Below are 25,100 nucleotides of genomic sequence, written 5' to 3' on the forward strand. Positions count from 1 at the left end.
CCAAATTATAGAAGCCTTTGCAGGCAGGGCAGTTCTGCAGGCTCATGTTTCCACAAGTGGTACTTGAAGCAGGTATAGTTAAGAACACACAATACCTGATTTCTGAATGAACCAGATACATAAACTATTGACAGCTGAATTAGATGTGACATGGCTGCCCAAGTCTGTTTATTTGTGTCAGCTCCACTCAACATGGGGATATAGGTTTAAATTTTCTTCACAATCAGTCCAAGGCTATTTAACAGTGTGAGGGGGATATTCTTAAATCCCTGAAATGTGTCACTATGTCTGTAAGTTGATGACCAAAGGTTTTTATGTCAATATATTAAGTTTGCATTCTGCCAGAAGAAATTTGCTCCTGGCTCCCACCGCAAATTTCACCACCTCCAAGTTGAGACTGGTTTGGAACTCCCAGAGCTTGAACTTCATTCAATGTGCTTATTAGGTTGCTTTGTACTAGAATGCTGGCCACAGTTACGAAGCAGATTCTATGTCCCAAATTTAAAGGAAGAGAGATGTTTTACACTATTCTATTAACTAGGAGGTATTGGATTACATTCAGGATTAAATTGCCTTATTTCAGAAGAGCATTGGGGAAGTATCCTAATTTTTTTGCTGTTTGTCAACGAACGAGTAAACACAATTGAAAAAGGCTGTAGTACCAAAAGAGTGTATCCCCCCCACCCCTGAAGTAAATAATTTAAAGATGAAGCAACAAAATGTGTAGTGTAAATTGATATCACTGTGATATCTCACTGATACGTTGTAGGTGCATACCACTGCAATTTTCTTACATTAGAAAACTTTATTATTTTCCTTTCAACAGTATAAAACTTTACACACACATTTAGAAATGCTTTAGCATGTACCAATAAATGTTAACATTTCTGTTCATTATTTTACTGGCATTAAACAGATTAGACACCATTGTTAAATCTCTCTTAAAACTTTGCCTTGGCTTTATTTGCTTTATACGATATAGAAGTTACTTTTATTTGTTGGCTGAAATAAGTTCCATTTTTATGTCTTGTTTCCTTTTTCTCGCCACAGCAAGCACTGCTGTTTATTATGTTGAACCCAAAGGAACCAAAGTGTAACATTTAGATATGTGTGTGTGGTATGAAGAATCTGCTGCATACATACAGTCTCCTTGCCCTGTACAAAAGTTAATTGGTGCTTTAGCATTCATTTCCATGTGGTTACTCTGCGTCTTTACAGCACAATATTTATTTATTGTTTGAACGAATACTGTTTTGCCGAAAAATTCCCTCAAATATAGGTTCAAAAATAAAGATCACATTAGAATCAAGTATTAATAGAAAGAATTTGGCTTTAGTATTGTTTTTAACTGCTGTGTATATGATCATGAAGTAGATAAATTGTGAAAAGAGAAAACATTAGTGCTCCTACTGAGACCTCCACTAACCTCTTTTCCTGAAAGCACCTCTACTAACTACCCTGGAGCAAAGTCTAGGATCACTTACATTCCAGCAACTCTCACTGGGAATTATTCAATTAAAGAAGCTCTTTCTCCACCCCTTTCTTCCCTTCTAGGTCCAGATATACAACAAATAGATATTTATTGAAAAGTAAGTGGTACAGGTGTTCAGTATATATACTGACTTTTAACATGACCTTTTAATATTTTTTTACCAATATTTGACGTATACTTGTGTGTTTTTAAACAAGATACAACACTGGTGTGCATCTATAGATGGAAAACTAGAAATGAAAACAAGGAAGATATTTGCCTACAAAAGAGTCCACAAAAGCCTTTTGTTCCATTCTACCCACACACAGTGCTTAAGTACTGGGATCACCCACAGATTTTACTATATTGAATGTCTGAAAGAGTTTGCCGAGGTTCACTTCAGAGTAGCTGCTCACTGACAACCATTTGTCTACTGTGCTTTTCAGTTTTTTGTAGTTCTCCTTGGTTTCTTCCAGCCTGTTGTTATTCACACAACCTGTTGGGAGAGAGAAATAACAAACTGAAAGATCCGAACAAGGAACTTATCATTTTATAGCCACTAATCCCAGGACTCTCTGGTCTTTTAAAACACACTCTGGTATAGGGTTACTGACTCTGAGAACCCAAATTTCCCAGACTTCTATTCAACATGCCTTTTTACTGAGCTTCCTCTTCTTCTGATTCTTATGTTGTTGTTGTTTTTTAAAAAGTACATTGGTCAGCATGTTTAGGAGAGTGTCAGACTTGTTACTGACAAAGAGACTGAATCCAGCTCATCAGGGAATTAGTCAACCCACCTGTCATGCCCCAACTGAATTGGTGCTACACCTTCTGTCAGTAAATGTCAGGAAACACTGTTTGTCCATTAATGCTGAATAAATGGGGGTGGGAGGGGGAAGAGAAAGAAGACGAGGGAACAGTTCCCCCAGGTTACCAGAACCAACAGATAGTAGCTTCTCTTTAAAGAGTTTAATTTTTAAAAAAGCAGAATGCTACTTAATGGCATGGTTGCCTGGCAATCTGCTTTCTATGTACTGAACCCTCTTCATAGATCTGATTACTGAAAATATTTGCAATAATGCAGGATACTGGGAACTTGCCTTTACAAGCCTATTGCAAAGCATGTGGAAGTTACTGCAGAAAGGTATTCTCGGAAACAGTATATTAAGATTAGATGTGCATTCTTCCCATATCTCAAACTTCAACTTTTTTAATTTTACAAGTCCATTTTAAGTGATAGGCCTGAATCAGAACATATGAAATTAGCAAACATGTTCCGTGTTTTGTTTAGATTTCTAGGGAGCCTTGTTTGCTTCCCTGGCTATCTTAAGAAAACAAGTTAAAAAATACGAATGCCAAAGGGAAGAAAACACAGGTCACACCGTTTATCCGCCAGCTAATATCATGCACTCTGCAAGCAGCTCTCTAGGTTCTCAGACAGAAGCATTTCACATCACCTGCTACCTGGTCCATTTAATTGGAGATGCCAGATATTGAACATGGAACCTTCTGCATGCAAAGGCATATACAGGTGAAACTCGAAAAATTAGAATCATGGAAAGGTTCATTTCTTTCAGTAATTCAACTTAAAAGGTGAAGCTAATATATGAGATAGACTCATGACATGCAAAGCGAGATATGTCAAGCGTTTATTTGTTATAACTGTGATGATTATGGCGTACAGTTGATGAGAACCCCAAATTAACAATTTCAACTTTGGGGTTTTCATCAGCTGTACGCCATAATCATCACAATTATAACAAACAAAGGCTTGACATACCTCGCTTTGCATATCATGAGTCTAACTCATATATTAAACTCCAGTAGCTAACTGCTTACATAAATGGACTTTTCCACAATATTCTAATTTTTTGAGCTTCACCTGTATATTTGTTCTACCACTAAGCTAGTCTCATTTCCCCAAATATTCAGTGATTCAAACTTCAAAATTTCGTCAGGTCCCCCCCCCCCCAATAACTCAGATAAAGTGCACACATATTGAGTATAGTGAGTTTAAGTGCCTAAGAACTACAGGTTACTTTTGTGCCAGGATATTTCAAGGAACTGAATCATTTCAAGACATAGGAGCCAATAAGAGAAAAACAACATCACCACCAATTGCTTGGTAGTGAACATCTAGTTTGTGTTCTACTGAACAGATGGACTGATTCCAATTTGAATGTTTCTGCTGATTTACTGAAGGTGTAAAATGGAGAAATAAGCAATTTAAAAAGTAGGAAAAGGATCATGACTAGACATTGTAATTTACTGAAAGGAAAAAATTGAGATGTGTGATCAATAGATCACTCACATAAGCTAGCATAGCATTCATTTTCTCTCTCTCTCTCTCTCTCTCTCTCTCTCTCTCTCTCTCTCTCTCTCTCATATATATATATGTACCACTGAACAAGAAAGCCTTCAGTTGAAATATCACCTTCGCTAAATTCAGTAGTTGGTCTTAGCCAAACCACTATTGTCAGAGGCCAAATTTGCCATCTGCAATATGGGAGCGATAATACTGGCCCTTTTTAAAGGGTGTTAAGAGGATTAGCGAGATAATGCATGTTAAGTGTGTAGGTACATAGTTTGAGAGTCCTCTCAGATCTTGCTTTGTACTTAGAATCTCAGCATGGAGTCAGGAGTGCTTTTGCGTAGCTTAGGCTGTACTTCATTCTTGGAGCAGCACCTGGTCATAGTCATACGAGGCTGAATTATTATAATAGGCCATATGTGGGGCTACCTTTGAACTGTCCCTCTGCCCTTAGTAGTAGAATCTACTCTGTAAACTATCCTGCAATATTAAAAGTGCAAAACATGCAACACAGCAGATAAAGGACTGAATCCAGAATTCCATCAGTGGAGTTCTGGCCCCAGAATGAGATGCTCTCCAATCTGAGCTCTCCCTTTCCCCCCACAGCCCTGTGCGATCCCTGAAAATGGGTTGAGGAACCCTCTGGAGCAGTGTGGTAGGTAGCACAGCAGTCTTCAGGAGGGCATGTTTGGATCCAACCTAATCAAAAAGCCAAAGGGATAACAAGTCTTTTTGTAAATTCCTTTTGGTAATCCAGCAGTGCATAAATTTTAATAAGTAAGTAGGTAAGTCAGTCAGTCAGTCAGTCAGTCAGTCAGAGGCTAGTCAACTGAAAGAGCAGCTGGAACAAATAAATGTTCACTTGGTATTTAAATGCAATTAAGCAAGGGACAAGAGGCCATTGTCTGAACACACATAAGGCCCTTTCCTATGTACCTCTGACACTGAGTGAACAGGCAGACTTATATGGGATACGGTCCTCAACTATCCTAGTCCCAAGTCATTTGGGGCCTAAATGGTGATAACCAGTACTTTGAATTGGGCCTGAAAATGGGCCAGAAGCTAGCAATACTGCTACCAAAATCCTCACCCAGCTCTGGTTAAAATGGCTGCTTGTGTTTTGCACCAAGTTCCCAAACACTTTTACCGGTAACTTTAATAATGACGGTAATACCTAGAATGCATATTATACTAGGAAGTCAGAAAATCTTAAAATAAATTCTAACATTTTAAAATCCTTTTTGGTGGATTCTTAATCTTAATTCTTAACCTTGATTCAGGGTTTTACTGAAAACTTAAAAGCTGTCTTACATGTACCTGTATTTCTTTAGCACCTTAGAGACCAACTAAGTTTGTTATTGGTATGAGCTTTCGTGTGCATGCACACTTCAGATACGTATTTCTTTATAATGTTTTACCCCTCTCTTGCTCTCAGGGTAATGTGCACGGCTTTCTCCTTCCATTTTTTCTTAGCAGTCCCGTGAGGATAGTTAGCTTGGAAAAAAATAACTGAGCTAGGGGCTCTCCATTAACTTCATGGCTAAGTAGGCATTTGAACCCGACTCTACCCCACTCCTAGTCTAAAATTTAAAATTCTCCACCAAATGGGCAGTGCCCATCGCAGATATGGGAGTCCCAAATCCTGGAGCTTGAGAATGCCATGTATTCAGTCTTAATATTAAAAAAAAATTAAAAAATTGTCCAGTGGCACCTTAGAGATCAACTAAGTTTGTTCTTGGTATAACCTTTCATGTGCATGCACACTTCAGATGACTTTTGTTTCAGTGTATCTGAAGAAGTGTGCATGCACACGAAAGCTTATACCAAGAACAAACTTAGTTGGTCTCTAAGGTGCCACTGGACTATTTTTTAATTTTTTATATATTTCGACTGCGTGAGACCAACATGGCTACCTACCTGAATCTATTCAGTCTTAGTTCTTCCTCACTGCAAAATAAGGTCTGAAGAGGGTTTTGTTCTTCACACAGCACACTCTCATTTCCTGCTAACTGACTGCTTCTATTTTGTTGGTAAACATCTTTGCACCTATCACTGAGATATGAACCTAGTGTTCCTCTAATGTGTTCATACAGCTCTGTGTGAGGAGATATTAGCCCATTTACCGACACCAAAGATAATGGCCATTGGCCTGATCCAGCAGGCTCTTCTTATGTTTTCATTAAGCCATTAACCCAAAGCATTAAGAGATCTGCTATCATTAAATACCCTGTACAAATTGGAAGACCAGAATGGTTGAATATCCAATACATCAGGATATTCTTTAATTGCTGAAATATGCTGAGGATCAAAATGTTAACATCTAGTGTTTAACAAAATGAAGGCCACTATATATGTCACTATATTGTAATTGTGTTGCAACATCAAATTTCAAAATGGGGGTAAAATAGTTTTAATGATTCTTAGAGCACAAGAGCAATCAAAGTGCACTGTCTGGAAGCAGTCCGGAAGCAGTTGCATTTGGAAAAATACGTCACTGAGCGAACAATATGTTATTGTTAAAATCATTTTGTCCCATAGTCTAGGTACGTGTGTACACAATTGTAGACTAAGCGTTGTATCCAACACAGGTCTGCTCAGAATAGACCCATATAAATGAATGAACCTAAGTATGTCATGTGTATTAACTTCAAAGGGTCTACTCGAGGAGGACTAGCAGTGAATACAACCCTACAACTGCAATCCTAAGTAAACTTAGTACAGACTTATTTCTGAATAAACCTGCTTTGGATTGCAGGGTTTCCCCTCTAGTGTTTTCTACGCTCTACCTGTGTTTCTATTCTATTTGACAATATCAAGCGACATTTTCTCTTCATTGGCTTCATATGGCTTTCCATATTTTATACAGCACAGATTTTGTCAACTGCACCTAAATATGCACATTTACTCATATTAGATCTGTTAGTTACCTTCTTTGCTTTTTTCCTTCCACCCCCCTTTTTATGCTATCTTAATTAGATTGTAAGCTCGTGAGAAGGGCTTTGTCTGTTTTATCTTTGTACAGTGCTTTCTTCTTAGGCACTGTATCAAATCATCTCATCATCATCAAATTTACACTGGAAGACACAATTAAAAAGCGTTTCTGGTTATCGCTACAGGAGCTGCTCAGTTTTGTTCACTATATTTAAACATCAACGATGCAATCCAAACAGAAGTACAATATAAATGGAAGGAAATTAAGCAATGGCTTGTATACAGAGAGTTATATGAATGTGTGCAAAGTGCTACAGGCACAGAGGCTGTTTTGCCAGGTCCACTTGAACATAATAAAATTACTCTGGAGAGCTCTAACCTTTGGGTGGTCATCTTAGCACACATGGGGAGCTGCTGCCAAAAAAAGGAAAGGGGTTTGAAAAAGTCTTGTGTAGGGAACTTTGGATGTTGGCTAAGATGTCCAAGGTAACCCCCATTAAAAATTTTTAAAAAATATTACTGCTACTGAGATTCAAAATTAAAAAGGAAGAAATCTAACGAAGTGTGCTAATGGTATAAAAATAAGGAACTATGTGAAATCAATGAGGGGATGTTTTATTCTGAAATATAAAACAACAAAAGGATCTACAGTACAGTATTAAATTCAGACCACAGCTATATCTGCAGTATAGCAGTACTATGCATTTGAATGACAGAAGTGCATCCGATGACTGGGGAGAATAGATTTAAAGAACTGTAGTAATATAGAGGAGGGAAGATGAGAGAGGACACAGCTCCTGATGTGTTTACCTCCTCTGCTGATGGGATATTGACTTTTCCCACCAGGTTGGTTAGAAAGGGGACTATTTGCGCTGCCACACAGCAGAGTAAGAATGACAACCAGCATCACTCTGTGCTCTTCTTAGTAAAAGACAATTGTGACCGCTGTATATCACACAGCCAGTCAATACTTTCAGGTTACCATACCATCCAGCTTGGAGATGCATATAAAAGCTCACTTTTTCTTCCTAAATGAGACTTTAATCAATAGAGCAGTTAATCCTTTCTGAGAACAAAGTTGTAATATGACTGAAGTGGCATGTGGAACATTTAAATATATGTATGGAATACAGTTTTATAGCAGCTGAAACCATAGCTCTCACAGACTTTTTATATTTATATTACAAAAAACAACAACCCCAAATACCCCTTTCACAATATCAATACAAAATGAACACTATGCAGAAAAAAACAATGTTTTAATAGGTATAAAAGAAAGACCTTAAATATTACTAGGATTTTAATGAAAAAAATGAAATAAAATTCAGATAGCATCAACAAATCTTTAAACTTAATTGGAAAATGGCCCTTTTCTGGTAACTGAGATGAAACACTGATTGACTTAGTTTGATGGTTGAAGCTAATATGATTGTGGTCGTTCAATCTTGTTTCAAAATATCCGAATTATATAATTTTCCTTTCAATAAATGGTGCCCACATAAGCTGAAAGTAGAAGCCAAGTATTTTAATTGCTTTCATTTATATGGAAGGCTTTTATATTTTACATATAACTGAATGGACAACCAGGGTTTTCATAATATTATTATTAATCAGCAAACCCACTCAATTATTGTGTCAAATAGCTTAGCTTTTATTAATGTTCAGTGTGTATGTTGTGTGTGCATGCACAAAAATATATTACACATATATTCAGTTTCAAATAGCTTGACATGCACACACATACACACTTAACATATACTATTATACTTGTGTCTTAAGGACCCTGTGCATCATTCCTATTTAGTTCTCATGCTAACGGTTTTATTTGAAGACTTAACGAATATGCTAAATTAGAAACCATTAGGAACCATGTTTTTACTTCACCTACTGGTTATTGTATTTTAATTATAGCAAGCACAGGCACACAGGCAGCAGTCTCTGTTCTAAATATCTGTGTTTCATTTATTTCTTTGCAAAGGTAGCAAACAACAGTCAGTCATAATTGGTTCTGTCAGATGTTATACAGTCAGTCATAATTGTCTCTGTCTAGAGGTGTGTCAATTTACAGCAAGTTAAATAAATATTCTGTCAATTATGAAATCAGTTAAGGCAAGCCTTTTTTAATTACATGGGTTACCCACTTTATAATACACAACACCCTTATTCATGGCGTTAACCTTAGCTTTGCCATTTCTACTATGTCAATACGAAGGAAAACATAACTAGCAGCAATACTAAGAGATGAGGCAGCTATATAACATAACTGCTGGTAGAACATCAGCCCGTTAGATTAACATAAATGGTGTTCTGCTGTGTAGACTCTCTGCTAACCTATTCGTTTGTAGACACAGACCAATGAAGTCTTATATCTAGTTCGAAAGACATGGCACAGAAATGAAGTTACATCTATTTCAACAGGACTAATTTACATATAATATGCTGAATATCAGAGAAAGTGACAACTAATACTTAAGGACATCTAAAACTGTGTTACTGGTTTTGACAAATGCACTCAAAATTCTCTCCATTCTTCACCGCATCCCAATGTTTCATATATACTTCAGGGTAGAGAATGCTATTTTTATTCTTCTGTTTGAAAAGCACCTGACATACTACAAGTATCCAAATAAATAATTCTTCTGTTCTGTCCTGAATGATTTTTTTTAACAGCAAAACATATTGAATATATGAAGATTATCTCTCTCATCAACAAAACAAAGCGCTTTAAACAAAAACCGTTGACACTATCACCATTGGCTGCTGAAGTCTACCAGTGTTATTCCGAAAGCAGGATCCCTTTTCTTAAAAATAATTATCCTCACTTTTTTATGCCAATACAAAAATACAGCTTCTAGGCTGAATAAGAAACAGGGTCTGAGTGCTTTATTACAGTGATCTCACAAATATTTAGAAGTGTGATTATGACTCCATTCACTATTGGTCTAGTTCAGATTCAAATCAACACAAGGAGCCATTTTCCCCTGCAATAGGCCAGCACTAGGGAACAGAGTTATTGCAGATGTAAGTACGGAGGTCTGGCCGAGAAGCCTGGCCACTTGTAAAAGCATAAAGAACATGTAAGGAGGATATTGTAGGCTGGTATCTAAAGGTGAGAGTGGTGACTTTACCATCTTCCATGAGAGCAAAGTTACCTTGAAAAGTGATAAATGTATTTCAATAGGATGAAATGACTGTATCAGGGGCTGGGCTAAAAAGGTGTTTTGTATTTGTACCTCTGAGGGAAATTGCATGTGCCCCCTTGCTGGGGGATATAAGAATACTGTCAACCACACTGGACAAAATTTATTTTATTTATTTTTTGTGCGTGTATGTGGGGGTGGGTGGGAAACACTGTGCAGGATCATTAAGCACTGTTGTATAAATAAAGTTAGAAGATCAAACGAAAGAGCAGACTCGGGTTAAATGCTGGAAGACAAGCTTAAATAAAGTTCTAAGGGGGGGGGGAGCAAGACATGCTGTAATTCCAAGAACCTATTACTTCAGACAATTTACTTCAAAAAATAAAATCAGAATGGTAAATGATTACCCAAAAGCAATCATGTCATCATCACTGAAAGATGGAATAAAATAATTTTTTGTGAAGTGGCTGAATGAGAGCAACTTAAAAGCCACGGAGCCTGTCAGAAGCACATTATTTCTTTTTACACCCCGTTTCCCAATTCATCTCAGTGCTGCTGACTAACCTTGGCTCCCAGCAGGTGGAGCATTTAAAATAAATAGCATTTCCTACAAAATGCGCTCCAACTGCCCCATGACAGACGCTTCCAATTCCTGGCCAGCCACTGGATCAGCTTCAGCGGTATCTAACAAGGTGTAAATACAATAACAAGCATGTAATTAAGTGAACATGATGAAGTTAATGGAGATAATTCATTCCATTTTGGGCTTATGAATATTCTATTAGATGTTATCAGGCAGCTGGAATAGCTGTTAATTTAATCATCATTCAGACCAGCAAAATGTTCTTTGTGCGAGTATAATTGCAGAGAATGAATAATTGATTTGACAATTGTACCAGTGGATTTCAAACAGTTCTGTGCGCTCTCAGAGCAGGAAGGGAGGAGAACTGGAATACTCAAAGCAGTGAAGAGGTGGCAGAGAAGCCAGCCTGTAAATTGAACATTATCAGGACACAGATAAAGGACAATTTTTATTTTATCAATGCAACACAATTACATTACAGTGTGCTAGTAATCACTCTGCCCACACTTTAAAAAGGGAAATAAATTACTCTTCATGGAAAAGGACAAAAAGAAATATCAAAACCGTTTAGAAACCATTGATATTGGATGTTTAATTTTTTTGCATTATATTTCATTATAGGAAATATCAAACTGTGCTTGAAATTGCTGGCACATTTAACTCTGTTACCTGCAATCAAATACACAGATTGTATTTTATATTTATCTCTGAATTACAGCATGTTCTATGAATTACAATGATTTTATTGCAATTTTTAAAGAACATCTACCCATATATTTAAAATATATTTATTTTAGTATATAAAAGTACTACATATCTAAAGCATCCAAAGTCTCTTCTGGACAAAGTGAACACAGCCAAAAATATAATTCAAGGTGCTGTGGCTTTCTATTTTGCCTGAGTAACAAAACAGGGAACACATTTAAAGTGAAGTATCATCAACAAAGGCAATTTCCTTCACAAAAGTTGCTTTCAAACAGTGAAGGCCCAGGCCTTAAAGGTATTTCACTGCCACAGGCAATACATATTGCTATGCATATTGCTTCAGCAAATGGCATTTCCCATTACAGAAACACAAAACAATATTCTGAATATAAACATTGTAGCCATTTCTGTAAGTAACAACATTTGAGTAAAAAAAGGAAAATAATTAAAGTGATTCCTAATCTGACAACTATTTCATATCGTCAAAATTATTAAGGAGGCTATATGGAAAAAATGTAGCCAAAGTCTGTGTGAAAGTACATCTTTACTCAACTAAATCTCTTGAACAATGTAATGTGAAAAACTGGATTCAATTTAATTTGATTCTGTTCGATTTTAGAAATAACCATTTATAATGCTCAGAGAAGGATAGGCAAAATCACAGAACTGCAAAACCAACATCCAATAAACATGTTAAAATGATTCTCGGCCCATTGTAAACAAAGATCTTAAGCTGTAGAAGAAGTGACTTTGCATAAAATGCAGAATCTGCATTGGGAGGTAGGCGCCATTGCCATTATAAGAGAACAAGGGTGAGTTCCAGCACCTCTGTTTCTAGAAAAATAGCACTAATTAAGAGAAAGCAGTGAGTGAGGCTAAAATCTAAACATGGGGTGACTATAGGGTGCGGTGCTCATCTCCAGATGAGAGATACAATATTGAGGGGGGAGGGTTCTACTGCCCTCACCTGTACTTCTCTTACAATGGAAAAAATGGATTTATACATGAATGTGGTAAGCACCTAAGCAAATAACTATATCTGCCTCTGTGACCTCTAATTTAGTCCAGAAATTTCAAGTAATAATCAGGAACCTATTAAGTCAAGTCCTTAGTGTAAGCATCTGGGTTTAAGCATCTTGAAAGTAGATAGGTAGGGTTGCCATATTTCAAAAAGTAAAAAAGCCAGGACACCTTGAAAGTTGTTCCTTACTTTTCATTTGGGAAACACTGGGAGACATTTTGGATTATTCACCCACCCTAGGAGAACATCAACATAAAATAGGAGTGTCCTGTAAGGGAGACAGGTTTCCACATAGCCATGGCAAACTGCTGCTGTGATATTGGGATCAGGGGTCCTGAGATTTGGCTGGTCCTTCTCCCACAATGCCTTGCTGGCCTGGGCTGCTTCTGCTCATATTTTTGCATCTGCATTTGATGTGGTTTATACCAATCTCACCTCCCTCTTAACTTGTCCTCTCATTGCACTCTACCTCTCCCTCTGTTTATAACAGAATGGAGGCTTTTATTTCAAGTACTGGAAATCCCACCCCCTCTTCCCAGTCCTCTGGATTGGTTCTTCTGCTATACTGCCACCCTGCAATATGTTTCACCAGTGGATGAGTGTAGCATCTGCAAATGACACCAGTAGCTTTTGGCAGTGTGGGCAGAAGTCAAGCAGAGATCTCTGACCTGTTTCTCTCTGGTTGGGGTGAGATGGCCCACAGTCTAGTCCCAGCATGTGAAAAGAGGCAGCTGCTTTTAGGCTATACAAGACAATGCATCTGATTGGCTGCAGGACTTGCCCATCCAAGCACTAGAGGTCTTGGATTTGGGACAAGGGCATGATTACTGATTTGTTTGTGCAGCTGCCAATCTGAATGGGCATAATCTGTGAGCTGAGACTTCTGCAAGCACCCACCCCCGAGCTGATCAGCCGGCAACTGGAGGCCTGTGTGGGCAGGCGGAAGCAGCAGGACAGGAACCACCAAGCCCTGCTAGTTCTGGGAACAGTACAAAAAGTCAAGACATGTCTCAGCAGCACTGCACGTAACTGTATAGACAAAAACACCTCCAGCTGCCCACAGGTTTTGTCCCTGCAAACAACAACCAATCTATCTTACTTCAAAAAGCTTGTAAGACTTTCTATATCAACTCTGTTTTATCAACAGGATTTTGTGGAACTCCCACAATTCTTATTTTATATTTTTCAGCTGATTTTATCTTTAATTGTATCATTGCGTTTGATGTACAATTATGGCACACCAGAGACAACTGTGATTAAGCGGTATATAAATTGTCTAAATGAATAAATAACACAATTCACATTGGAATTGATCGTAGTTCAGTTTTACTTATGTGTTCAAATTATGATTATATGAAACAATAGATTTGTAAGTTACATTTGGGGCTGTGCACATAAAGAAATAAAATTGGCATGGAAGTTTACTGGATTTCCTTAAAAAAGAAAGAAATATATATTAATGAAAAGTCACATGGTAAGACTAAATCAAATTCAAATTACCAGGCAATGCCTGGAATTATCTCTGGTCTCACATTCAGGACTGCATTTGCCAATGCACAGCTGAAACCAGAGGTTCTAGTCATTCTTCTTTCCACTTCCTTTCATTATTATTTTTATTCATATAGCTGGCCTTTTCACAAACTTTTTCCTTTGCTATGCTTGGGTGTCCATGTTTATGTAAAATTTCAATTGCTACAAATGCAGCTGCTCATTTATTCAGTCATAAAACATCAACGTTGCACCTATTCATTCTTCTCAGTTTGACACCAGGATGAATTGAACTTGCTGGTTTTGACCTTTAGAGCCCTAAATGGTCTGAGAGCTGAATATCTGAAGGACTGCTGGCTCCCACATGAGCCTGCCTGCAATAGTTAAGGAAGGCTCTGCTTCGTGTACCTGCTCTCCTTCCAATGTGGTGTACACATGACAAGCTGTTCTCACTAGAGCCACATTGTGGAAACTGTTTTTGCCTCATTTGACCTGATTAGATACTTCACTGGGCACAGGTTAAAAACACTTCTGTGTAGATGCACATTTATTAGTGTCTATTTTGCTTATTCTCTGATTTGGATTTGCACTGCCGTTTTAGTATTGTTTTAGATTGTTCCTCCCCAAGGCCACTTTGAACATCTGACTGGAGTGTATAGGATAAAAAGTATTTTAATAAAATTCAAAGCAAAACTTAAAAGCATGCTCATTTCATGCGATACGAAGAGCACAAACACGTACAAATGTTGCTTTCTTGTTCAAATTACATGCAACAAAAAGCTAAATTCTTTCCCACTCCTGTCTTATGTGCATCTTAAATGTAAAAACAGTTAATCTATATATGTGAAACTTTCTTATCTGACACACTAATCAGACAGATGTCTATTTTGTACTTGAATATTGTCAGCCAGGTACAAATCACCCTTGCAGAAATGCTTAACCCTCAGACACTGAAGTATCCATGTGAACGAAAAATGCCCATGGTGGGTCAAGTGGGCTTCAACCTTTGCTGATGCAGAAAATGAAGACCTTTGACGCAGTTTACTTCACTCATTAAAATCAGTTGCTGTAGCTGCAGTCCAACCACCTACATCCAGGAGACCAGAAGCTATGTAGAATGAAGGGTGAGTTTGTTTAGCTTAAATCAGGGATGGGGAGCCTATGACCCTCCAGATGCTGCTGCACTCAGGGGCGTCGCTGGGGAGGGGCGGTAGGGGCGGTACGCCCCCAGTGACAGGGTGAGCAGCGGCGGGTGGGGGTGACAAGCGGCGGCCCCTCCCGCCACTCCCACGCGCCGCCGCTCCCTCCGTCACCCCGGGAGCAGCAGCGCTGCTCCTCCCCGGGTGACCGGTGGTGCGTGGTGGGAGGGGCCGCCGCATGTCACCCCCACGCACCGCCGCTTGCTCCATCGCCGAATTGGGAGTCTTTGCAGCCCGCAAAGACTCCCGAATCCGTCGCCCAGCACCCCTTCTTGCAGCGGCTGCTCACGCAGGCACGAGCAGCCGCGGCAAGAAGGGGTGCTGCTGCCGGGCGGCGGCTTCTTCGGGAGTCTTTGCGAGCTGCAAAGACTCCCGAATCTGCCGCCCGGCACCCCTGGAGGCGGGGCGTCGCGTGCGTCATGACGCACGCACGCACGCACCTCGAACCCCCGCCCCCAGGGGTGCCTCTTGGCTTCCCGCCCCCGGCAGCCAAGGGGCTAAGAACACCCCTGGCTGCACTACAGTTCCCAACATCCCTAACCATTGGCCATGCTGGCCAATCAACACCTCGAGGGCCACAGGTTCTAACCTATGGCTTAAAGAAAATCTGAAAGCTAGTTTCTGGATTGGAAAACATCCCTTTGTTTGCACTTAAGTGTTTAGCAAAGCAATGCAAAGCAGATGACACAAATTAATTTTCTGTTTGTGGCAACTCAACAACTTGTTTTGATGTAGTGACAATGGAGGAAGAAGTGAAGGGTTAATGTCACATTCTCTTCTCTCCAATGGTCTGCTTCAAATTCCATTGCCAGAGAGGCCATTCTTCCATACTTCTATCATCTCTCTGGGTTTGGGAACTGAAAAGGGCCACACAGCACTTTCCAGGGTCTAGATTTGTGTCAAGACACACCAGATGCTCACCTACAGAAGACAAGTTCAGTATCTCTGGAAAACTCTTGACGAAGTGAAGCAATTTTCCTCATGAGTAAATTTAAACCATGGTTTAGCAGGAATGTACAGGCTCTCTGAGCAGAGTTCACAGCTGCTTTGCTCCTCTTCTGGTCCTGCTGCTGAAGTGTTTGATTCTCTGTCTTCCTGTGTTTGATTCTGTCTTCCTGTTTCTTTTTTGAAATCCGTTTACCTTGAATTCTTCAGCTCACAATTGATTCTACTTAGGTTATGCACAAGCTACTTTTCTTTGTTGGTTTTTACAATGGCATTTTCTTTCATGTCATTAAAAAAATATCTTATCTCTCTTTCTAATATGTTAAATCCCCATTATGTTACTATTTCTCTCCCCCCCCCCACACATTCTTGTTTGCTCCTCTAGTAGTCTCCATAATCTCAAAAAACCCCACACAATTTCTATTTCCTGGATGCCCCCTACCAATGGAATCTTATTTTCTAGCTTCTGCCTGGCTTCATCCTATTAACCAACTTCTTCACTCACATTTCAAAACTCACCTCCTTCATTATCTTTACTTTCCATTTGCCTTCATTTTCATGTCTAGTCCCTTAGATTACACATATTTACTCCATCCTACAACTCCTTGAAATAGGTTAGGCTGTGTGAGTGGCAAGCCCAAGGTTACACAGTGAGCTTCATATCTGACTGAGGATCTGAAATTGGGTGTCCCCAATCCTAATTCAGCACTATAACCATTGAACTATACTTGGTGTTTCAGTGTTTCGCTTTATGAATCATAGAATCATAGAGTTGGAAGAGACCACAAGGGCCATCCAGTCCAACCCCCTGCCAAGCAGGAAACACCATCAAAGCATTCCTGACAGATGGCTGTCAAGCCTCTGCTTAAAGACCTCCAAAGAAGGAGACTCCATCACACTCCTTGGTAGCAAATTCCACTGCCGAACAGCTCTCACTGTCAGGAAGTTCTTCCTAATGTTTAGGTGGAATCTTCTTTCTTGTAGTTTGAATCCATTGCTCTGTGTCCGCTTCTCTGGAGCAGCAGAAAACAACCTTTCACCCTCCTCTATACGACATGGCTATCATATCACCCCTTAACCTTCTCTTCTCCAGGCTAAACATACCCAGCTCCCTAAGCCGTTCCTCATAAGGCATTGTTTCCAGGCCTTTGACCATTTTGGTTGCCCTCTTCTGGACAAGTTCCAGCTTGTCAGTATCCTTCTTGAACTGTGGTGCCCAGAACTGGACACAGTATTCCAGGTGAGGTCTGACCAGAGCAGAATATAGTGGTACTATTACTTCCCTTGATCTAGACGCTATACTCCTATTGATGCAGCCCAAAATTGCATTGGCTTTTTTAGCTGCTGCATCACACTGTTGACTCATGTCAAGTTTGTGGTCTACCAAGACTCCTAGATCCTTTTCACATGTACTGCTCTCAAGCCAGGTGTCACCCATCCTGTATTTGTGCCTTTCATTTTTTTTTGCCCAAGTGTAGTACTTTACATTTCTCCTTGAAGAATGAAGACTACTCATTATCAGAAGCACTGTAGACAAAATAGTGATTACAATTCCCATAAAATTAATTTCATATTGGGGGTTAAGGAGAAGGTTGGGGAAGAAGAAAACGAAATGGTGCATTTTGGTAACTGATCCCCGGTGCCCTGAAAAAAGCAGATGAAAAGCCCAGACCATGGAGTCCATGCCATCACCTTCTGAGACCATCAATGGCCCGAGACAAAAGTACATACTTTTTTTAGTATGTTGAAATGTAAATTGCCTTTAGTGCTTTACCAGAAAGCTAGTATAGAAATGAAATAAATAAATTGAGACAGCATGATCTGCACTGTTTCTAATTCTCCACATCAGGATCATGGTGTCGCCTAGCCAGTGTGGTGTAGTGGTTAAGAGTGGTAGACTCGTTATCTGGGGAACCCGGTTCGCGTCTCCACTCCTCCACATGCAGCTGCTGGGTGACCTTGGGCTAGTCACACTTCTCTGAAGTCTCTCAGCCTCACTCACCTCACAGAGTGTTTGTTGTGGGGGAGGAAGGGAAAGGAGAATGTTAGCCGCTTTGAGACTCCTTCGGGTAGTGAAAAGCGGGATATCAAATCCAAACTCTTCTTCTTCTAGCAAGATTAGCTCATTCAGTACTGTATAACAGTAGGTGGACACAGTACTGGAATCTGAGATCTAGGTGCAGCTGAAAGTTGCCAGGTACTTTTGTTTCACGGTTGTTTTAGGACAAGATGATGCACCGAGAACAGGGAAAAGTCCACAGACTTCACTATGTGATTCTCTTATAACAAGCAGGCTGCAATGCAAGTCATTAACCACCAATGGTATGAATTATTCCCAAGTCCTACACCGTATCTTACCATAAGCAAGATTCAACTGCTGCGATCAGTAGTGATTCAATCATCACTTCTTTTATATTGCTATCATTGAGTACACATCCTTCAAAGAATATGAATAAATACAAGCCTCTGAGTGGGTATAGTGAATACCTGTAGTTAATCCCAGACGGACGCTGCGAGTGTCAAAGCATTCACCAGTATACGTTCCCATTTTCTGGACTTGTACTAGTGAAAGTACAAAATTGCACAGAGAAACAATATAATGACAATAATTCCTGTCAGTCTTGCATGATTTCTGATCTTATGGAAGCTGTCTATACATTGGAACGCTTGGTGTAGATAGTTCACACTAATGTGTGAACATCTGGGGGTAGTGCCAGCAGTGTGACTCTACTAATGGTAACCACATGATGCCTCCTTCACAAGTGATTCACACATGAAGGAATCTTATTTGTATGTTTAAGTTTCACCAGTCTATCCGTGAGTGTATCGAAAAATGGTTGGGATTGTCAACCATCACCAGTTTTCCAACATTCATAACATCTCTGTATATGTGTCATGAACTGGCAGAACAATGCAGAGGAAGAGGATCCTGGTGAGGGGTGTAGGTGGGACTGGGACACACTGGGGAAAGCAGGGGATCAGGAAGGAGAGGTTGGTGTAGGGTAACAGAGGGTCCCAAGGGGTCAGGAGCCAGAGCAGCAGGAACCACCTACCAGAGCCAGAGGTGTCTCCATGAACACAGTGGACTCTGAGGCATAGGGAGCAGTGGGCAAGGTGCTCCAGGAGGCCGAGGCAGGCAAGGGCACACAGCCCAGCTCCCTAGCTGGCCAGGTGGGGTTTGCTAACTCTGGGAGGAGGGGTGTGATTCCTCAGCTGGAGAAGGCTTGGAAGAAGTGAGGGTCACATGTGTCATCAAGCCCAGAAGCTGCAATCAGCATGCAAAGTGCTGTGTCTGTTCAACTAACCATATTGGTGGACCTCAGCCTGGAACCGCCAGGATCTCTGTGGGACTTTGGACACACGGATTGACCCTGGACTGGGGAGTCAACATACTGACTTGCCGCCAGGTGGGCCAGGGTTTCAGGGCAATATGGGAACTAATTAAGGAAGGAAGGAATGCTAACAAGAATACTGCTGCTAAGTATCAGGAGAAATCTAAAAAAAAATGATATTGCCACAGACTGCTTTCCTAGTAGGGTGTCCATGGCTAAATGATTATTTTTTATAACTGCATATATTTTTAAAACCTGCCCTTTTATTTTGAACCAAGACCCCATCCTTGGCCTCATATTTTCTCAGACCTCTGAAACTGTAGACTGTTTCATTTATGATATTTTTTTCCCATAAGAAGCAATGCGGACAAAGAGATTCCATATGTGAAAACAATTTTAATACCCCACTCCGTAACATAGTAAGCAGATGTAAGAGCAAGCCTCACTACTCTACACACTGCTGCTTCAAGTAGGGTCGCCATACACCCAGAATTTCCCGGACATACCAGAATATGGCAGTCTCAAATAGTGTCTAGGTGGAAATTGCTGAAATGTCTGGGAGAATGCGGACATATGGCAACCCATGTCTGAAGTCTAGATTTTGCTGAATTTCCTTAAAAGTAGCCTAACTATTTCTTTCTTTTCTTTTTCTGCAATATTGCAACAAACGCTGAACAACTTTGGCCAAAACAACAACAAACCACCCCCAAAACTCTACAACTTTCCCCCCCAAAAAGCTCAATAATTTTCGTGTCTGGATTTTCACTTTTTGAAATATGGCAACCCTACTTCAAGAAAGCAAACAAGCCAGCTAACTAACTATAGCTTCACAAGTGTCCCAAGCCACAGCTAACAGCTTTAAAACAAGACAGGATAAAGAACCATAGTTTAAAGCTGAGCGAAGGAAGCTATAAAATGCAAGTACAGTGGTACCTCGGGTTACAGATGCTTCAGGTTACAGAGTCCGCTAACCCAGAAATTGTACCTCGGGTTAAGAACTTTGCTTCAGGATGAGAACAGAAATCATGTGGCGGTGGCAGGAGGCCCCATTAGCTAAAATGGTACCTCAGTTTAAGAACTGTTTCAGGTTAAGAACGGAACTCCAGAACGAATTAAGTTCTTAACCTGAGGTACCATTGTATGGGACATTTGCAAAGACTGTGACTGAACCCTTTGTATGCTGTATTCTACAACTAAGATGGATACAAAGTCTTCACCTTAACAAACTTGTCTGATGCTCATCCCTTCCTAAGGGGTGAGCAGTGAGTTATCTACTGTAGCCACGTCTGTAGATAAAATCAAATGATTTAGGATGGGGAAATCCTAAACAGACTATGAAGAGTTCCAACAGCATATCTCTAAATGGGGTAAACAGGCTACAAAATAGCAAGTAATGTTCAATGTTAGGATGTGTAAAGTTATACACATTGAGCCAAAAAAATCCCAACTTCACACATGCAATAATTGGAAACGATTACCGGTAATCCAGGAAAGAGATTTTTTTTTTTTTGCACCTTTTGTATAGTGGCAGGAGGCCTTCAACCATCAGCTGAAGCCCCCCTCTCCTCCATTTAGGGTGACATACCAACTTATCAAAGAGGAAATGATTTCATTATAGTTCTTTCAGTTCACACCTCTTAATTCTTTTTACAAACTCTCGAATTATCATCATCCAAACCTGGTGACTTGCTAATGTTACATTTGTCAGTTGTTTTTTTTAAAGTCTTATTTTGTCACCTTTAGTTGATCTGATTTGTCCAATATATTACCTTAAAAACAGTTCATGTATTCATTTCTCTAACCTCTTCTGCAGTGAAGACATATGCAAAGAATTTGTTTCATTTCTCTGCAATTTCCCTGTCTTCTCTGAATGCTCCTTTTAAACCTCTGTGATCTAATAGTTTAATGCCTCTTGGACCAGATTTCTGATTTTCATAATTATTACATTTTATATTTATAGCAATCTGCTGTTTAAATTTCTACTTGGCCTCCATCGTTGTAGACTCATTTATTCTGCCAGTATATGCACTTTATTTCTCTTTTCTTTATTTGGGCAATACTTACAACTCATTAAATGCAGGTTATTTTGCATTTTTTTTCTCAACCCTAATATTTAATCTTGGGTTGATCTTGACCATGTTTGTGCATTTTAATAATAGTTGCATATTTTATCATTACTATTATAGTTCTTTTTGAATTATTAATACATTCTCACTGTTACTGCTTTTATCATTATGTAACATCACTTTTTAACCACATTGATCAAGTACCGGTAGTTGAGAGTACATAACTGATTTATACAATATTATGCCCTTTGATTCAAACTGTAGAAATTATGTGGTCAGGTCTGTTTCTTTCAGAATTTTAATAAAAAATAGATTCTATTCAAATTTTTGATTCATTCATATTTCATATCTTGACAGCTTTTTTTAATAGAACAACACAGCCTTATACAACTTCTAGTTTCATTTGTTGGACCTGAAAGTCAGCTTTGCAGGAATTGTAACACAATTTAACTATATCATATTTGTTTGTTTAAAATATTTACACCCTGCACCTCAATTTTAATTTTTGAGGAAGCTTACAAGATATTTAAAGAATTTTGTCTTATAATTTATTTTAATTATGATAAATTGTAGCAGATGATGTACTGTATCCTCTAGTCACGAAATTTTATTTGCTCCATTGGAGCACTCTGTGAAAGGAAGGGCAGGGAGGTAATTTTGAAGAGCAACCTATGAGTGGATACAAACCCAAAAAATTCTCTTTATTTTATAGGCCTGAATTTTCTAGCCTCATGTTATAGGTAACATTGGAAGTGCATGTGATATGGTTTCTGCAATAGAGATTGGCTGCATATTCAGTCAGAGTAATTATATCTGTATACACTGCACTTGTATCACCCATTCAAACATTCCATTGAAATGTTGTTGTTGGGTCACCTTAACAACCTGTCTGGTGCTCATTTCGTCATGCCTTTTGTGCGCGTTCCACATAAAACTGGCTATTGACATATTATGACTTTGGATTTGTTCTATTAATCAACTATAGTGGGTCAGTTGTGCACTTATATGTGAAGCTGTCCTTCTCAGATGAGGTCAGATGCACTCCATTATGGGTTATACTCAATTTAGGCCAGAAGGAGACAGGCTGGATAAAGTCTGACTGAGGACAGCATCTGGAACACCTTACGGTCTTCCTGCACTTAAAGACAAGACACAAATCAGCAAGGAAGCCAAAAAATTCATGTCTAAGGACAAAGGAAAACCAGCAAAAGGCAAAATAAAGAGAAGAAACCTGCAAAATAGTTTGTTTTGATAACCTGGGGTGAAAGAAACTATTTTCCTAGCACACAATGATGCTCCCTGCTTTCAAGCTTTTCGCTTGTCTAATGACAACATTAATCAAATGCTATATAGACAGACACTAAACATTCTGGCACCATTGTCTTTACAGAAATTAATGTAGTTCCCATTATGCTCTCTTTCTAGTTATTGTTCTGGATGGGAAAGCTAGAGTAGCATGAGAGACAATCATAAAATCACAACACACAATGAACTCACATTTACCATATTATTTCATCTGGCATCCCAATATGGGTCATACCAAAACAATATGCTTATAATAATGGTCAGGACAAAATTTCTCTATGATACCGAGTCAATTAGAATTCCATTGTACTGATGGTACCCTCCCCACAGACCATCTTGCCAGAAATCCAGTATACAGCGCACACTTGCTTTGACTCATATCTTTGGCTTCCTGTTGCCGTAATGGACAGAAATTACCCAAAGGCTAGCACTGGTGAGACATACTTTTTTTAAAAAATAAATATTTAATACGGTCAAAGACCAGCAAGAAAATTATACAGTCCAATTCATAAAATCAATATCTACTTAGTAAAATTACAATTAAAATTTTGGAGATTTTAAAAGTTTTATAAAATTGTTATAGATGGATCTTAACCACCTGTCGACATTCCTGCAATAGTCCTACGGTAGTTCAACTAGGATATCAATCACTGGTATTTGCTATCATCACAGTGCGTCTTATTCTTGTTGCTATGTAGCAAAATTTTGCAACGGTCTTAGTGGTCTCTATGTCTTTATCAGCTAAAAGATATCTGGTGTAGGCTTCCTCTGATCGACCGGGCTGTTTCACCAGAAGCGGTTCGATCAGTTCTTTCCTTGAGTTGCAATACAGTGGGCAATATAGACGGACATGCCCAGTGGATTTGATCTCATTGCCACCACAGAGGCATAGTCTTTGATCAATCGGGGTCTTGTTGTATCTGCCCACTAAGAGACCTGAGGGGAGAGCATTAAGACGAGCCCTGGAAAATGCCCAGAGATGTTTAGGGTTCTCTAATGACTTAAGGTAATTTGCTAAGTGAAGCCTTTGATGATCATACAGATTATTGAAAGTCGATTGAGGTCGTTTGGGTGTTCAATGTCGGTGATTCTTTCTTTGATTAGATTTTTCGCTCTTCCCATTTCCAGACTTAAGAGATGCCCTGTAGAAAGTGGTGAGACATACCAATTGGCAGTGATATCTTTCTAAAGATGGGTGCCAATTTCTTGTTCCTCCACCCTGAATTTTAATCCCATCCAGGATAATTGCCTAGCAAAGGACATGTCACAGAGGCCTTCAAAGCAGAAGATGGTGCTTCAATTTTTTCTTCAGAATTTTCTAATTTGCAATCTGCAGCATTTTAAGAGGCTAGATTTCACCTGCTAGCAGTACTGCTGTGTCCACAGATAGGGTTTTGCCTTTGGCATTTGCCTTGGGAATGGAAAACATAATATATAATAATATTAAACTCATGTGGTTGAATGCCCAACAGTCTGGAAATGAAACAGGGGCCCTCAAAAATAAGGTAGTGGTTTCTACATATGTGGGGTAAGGGTTCACTAGGCATGTGTAAGTATTTAAGTTTAAAATTTAAAAAGGAGGGAAAACAAGGAAAGTTTAGCAAGGACTGAGCATGCTCAGTGGCCTTCAGGAATCACAGAATGTTTAGTGTCATTTAAAACATAAATATGGAAAACGGAAGGGGTGGGGATTGATCTTGACTGAGAATATTCTACAACATTTTGTTGCAGGTCCCACTTGTGTTCTTCTAATCTCATGAGAAAAGCTACAGCATTTGCTTTCTCTTATACACCCTTCCATAAAGGAAGTATCTACGGGTAGTACCAACATAATATATGTAACTGAATTTTAGAGATGGAGACTTAATCACATTAAATAATATTTTATCTAGTATACTACTCTCTCTCTCTCTCTCTCTCTCTCTCTCTCTCTCTCTCTGTGTGTGTGTGTTGTGCCTTCTTCATTTACAAAATGTTCTGATCTTGATCCTTCTGACCACATCATGGAGATTCTGCTGGGGTTGGGAGGAAAGCAGACAACCTTCAGACTCCACCACCCTCTTTCCACTTGCTGCATTCAGTGGGTATGAATCTTCTGCTTGCAGTCCTTCATTTCAACATCCACATCAAAATCTGATCATATGGCAACATATCTAAGAGCAGCTGCAAGAGAAATGTGTGCCTGGAATAGGTAGTAAGCCACACATGCATTATAATGTTCAAGAGTAGGTTCCTCAGCTCCTATTTTATTGGCTCCATGACTGGTGCTGTTTGTTTGGCAAGGATCATTGTCCACACTCTTGTACTTGCATGGTTTGCAGCTTGATTAAGTCAAATGTAAGAAAGAATCGGTGACCCAGGTTTCCTAACACAATTCAGCCAGATACAGAGGCCACAATGCAATGCACCACTAATCTGGCCTCTGCCCTGGCACGAAGTAGTCAATAGAGCACAGTAAGCTGCAGAGAAAATGGCAGCACTGGAAAGCTGTAAGCAACAAGATCAGGCCGTTCAGTTCAGAAGAAGAGAAATGCTCCCTTCTAAAGTGCCCAAAGCAATTAGTGGACATCGTTGCACTGCGGAAGTATTGGTGGTGCCACTGT

The 25,100-nt window shown here is 39.4% G+C and overlaps 1 protein-coding gene across 3 annotated transcripts in view; it reads right to left on the bottom strand.

The window, feature by feature from the left end:
- Window positions 1-790: 790 nt before the first annotated feature.
- POLA1 (DNA polymerase alpha 1, catalytic subunit) overlaps window positions 791-25,100 on the bottom strand; it is a 181,814-nt gene continuing 157,504 nt past the window's right edge. Inside the window, exons 32-33 of one of the 3 annotated variants that reach the window (XM_033147224.1) lie at window positions 10,418-10,537; window positions 1,931-1,967 (exon numbers count right to left, since the gene is read on the bottom strand). In XM_033147224.1, coding sequence (XP_033003115.1) covers window positions 10,461-10,537 — 77 coding nt within the window. In that variant the 3' untranslated portion in view covers window positions 1,931-1,967; window positions 10,418-10,460. Of the gene's footprint in view, window positions 1,968-2,175; window positions 2,343-10,417; window positions 10,538-25,100 lie in introns of those variants that run through there. The other 2 variants (XM_033147226.1, XM_033147225.1) reach the window with 2 other exon arrangements.

This window comes from Lacerta agilis, chromosome 4 (genome assembly GCF_009819535.1).
Source record: "Lacerta agilis isolate rLacAgi1 chromosome 4, rLacAgi1.pri, whole genome shotgun sequence".
NCBI classification, from domain to species: domain Eukaryota; kingdom Metazoa; phylum Chordata; class Lepidosauria; order Squamata; family Lacertidae; genus Lacerta; species Lacerta agilis.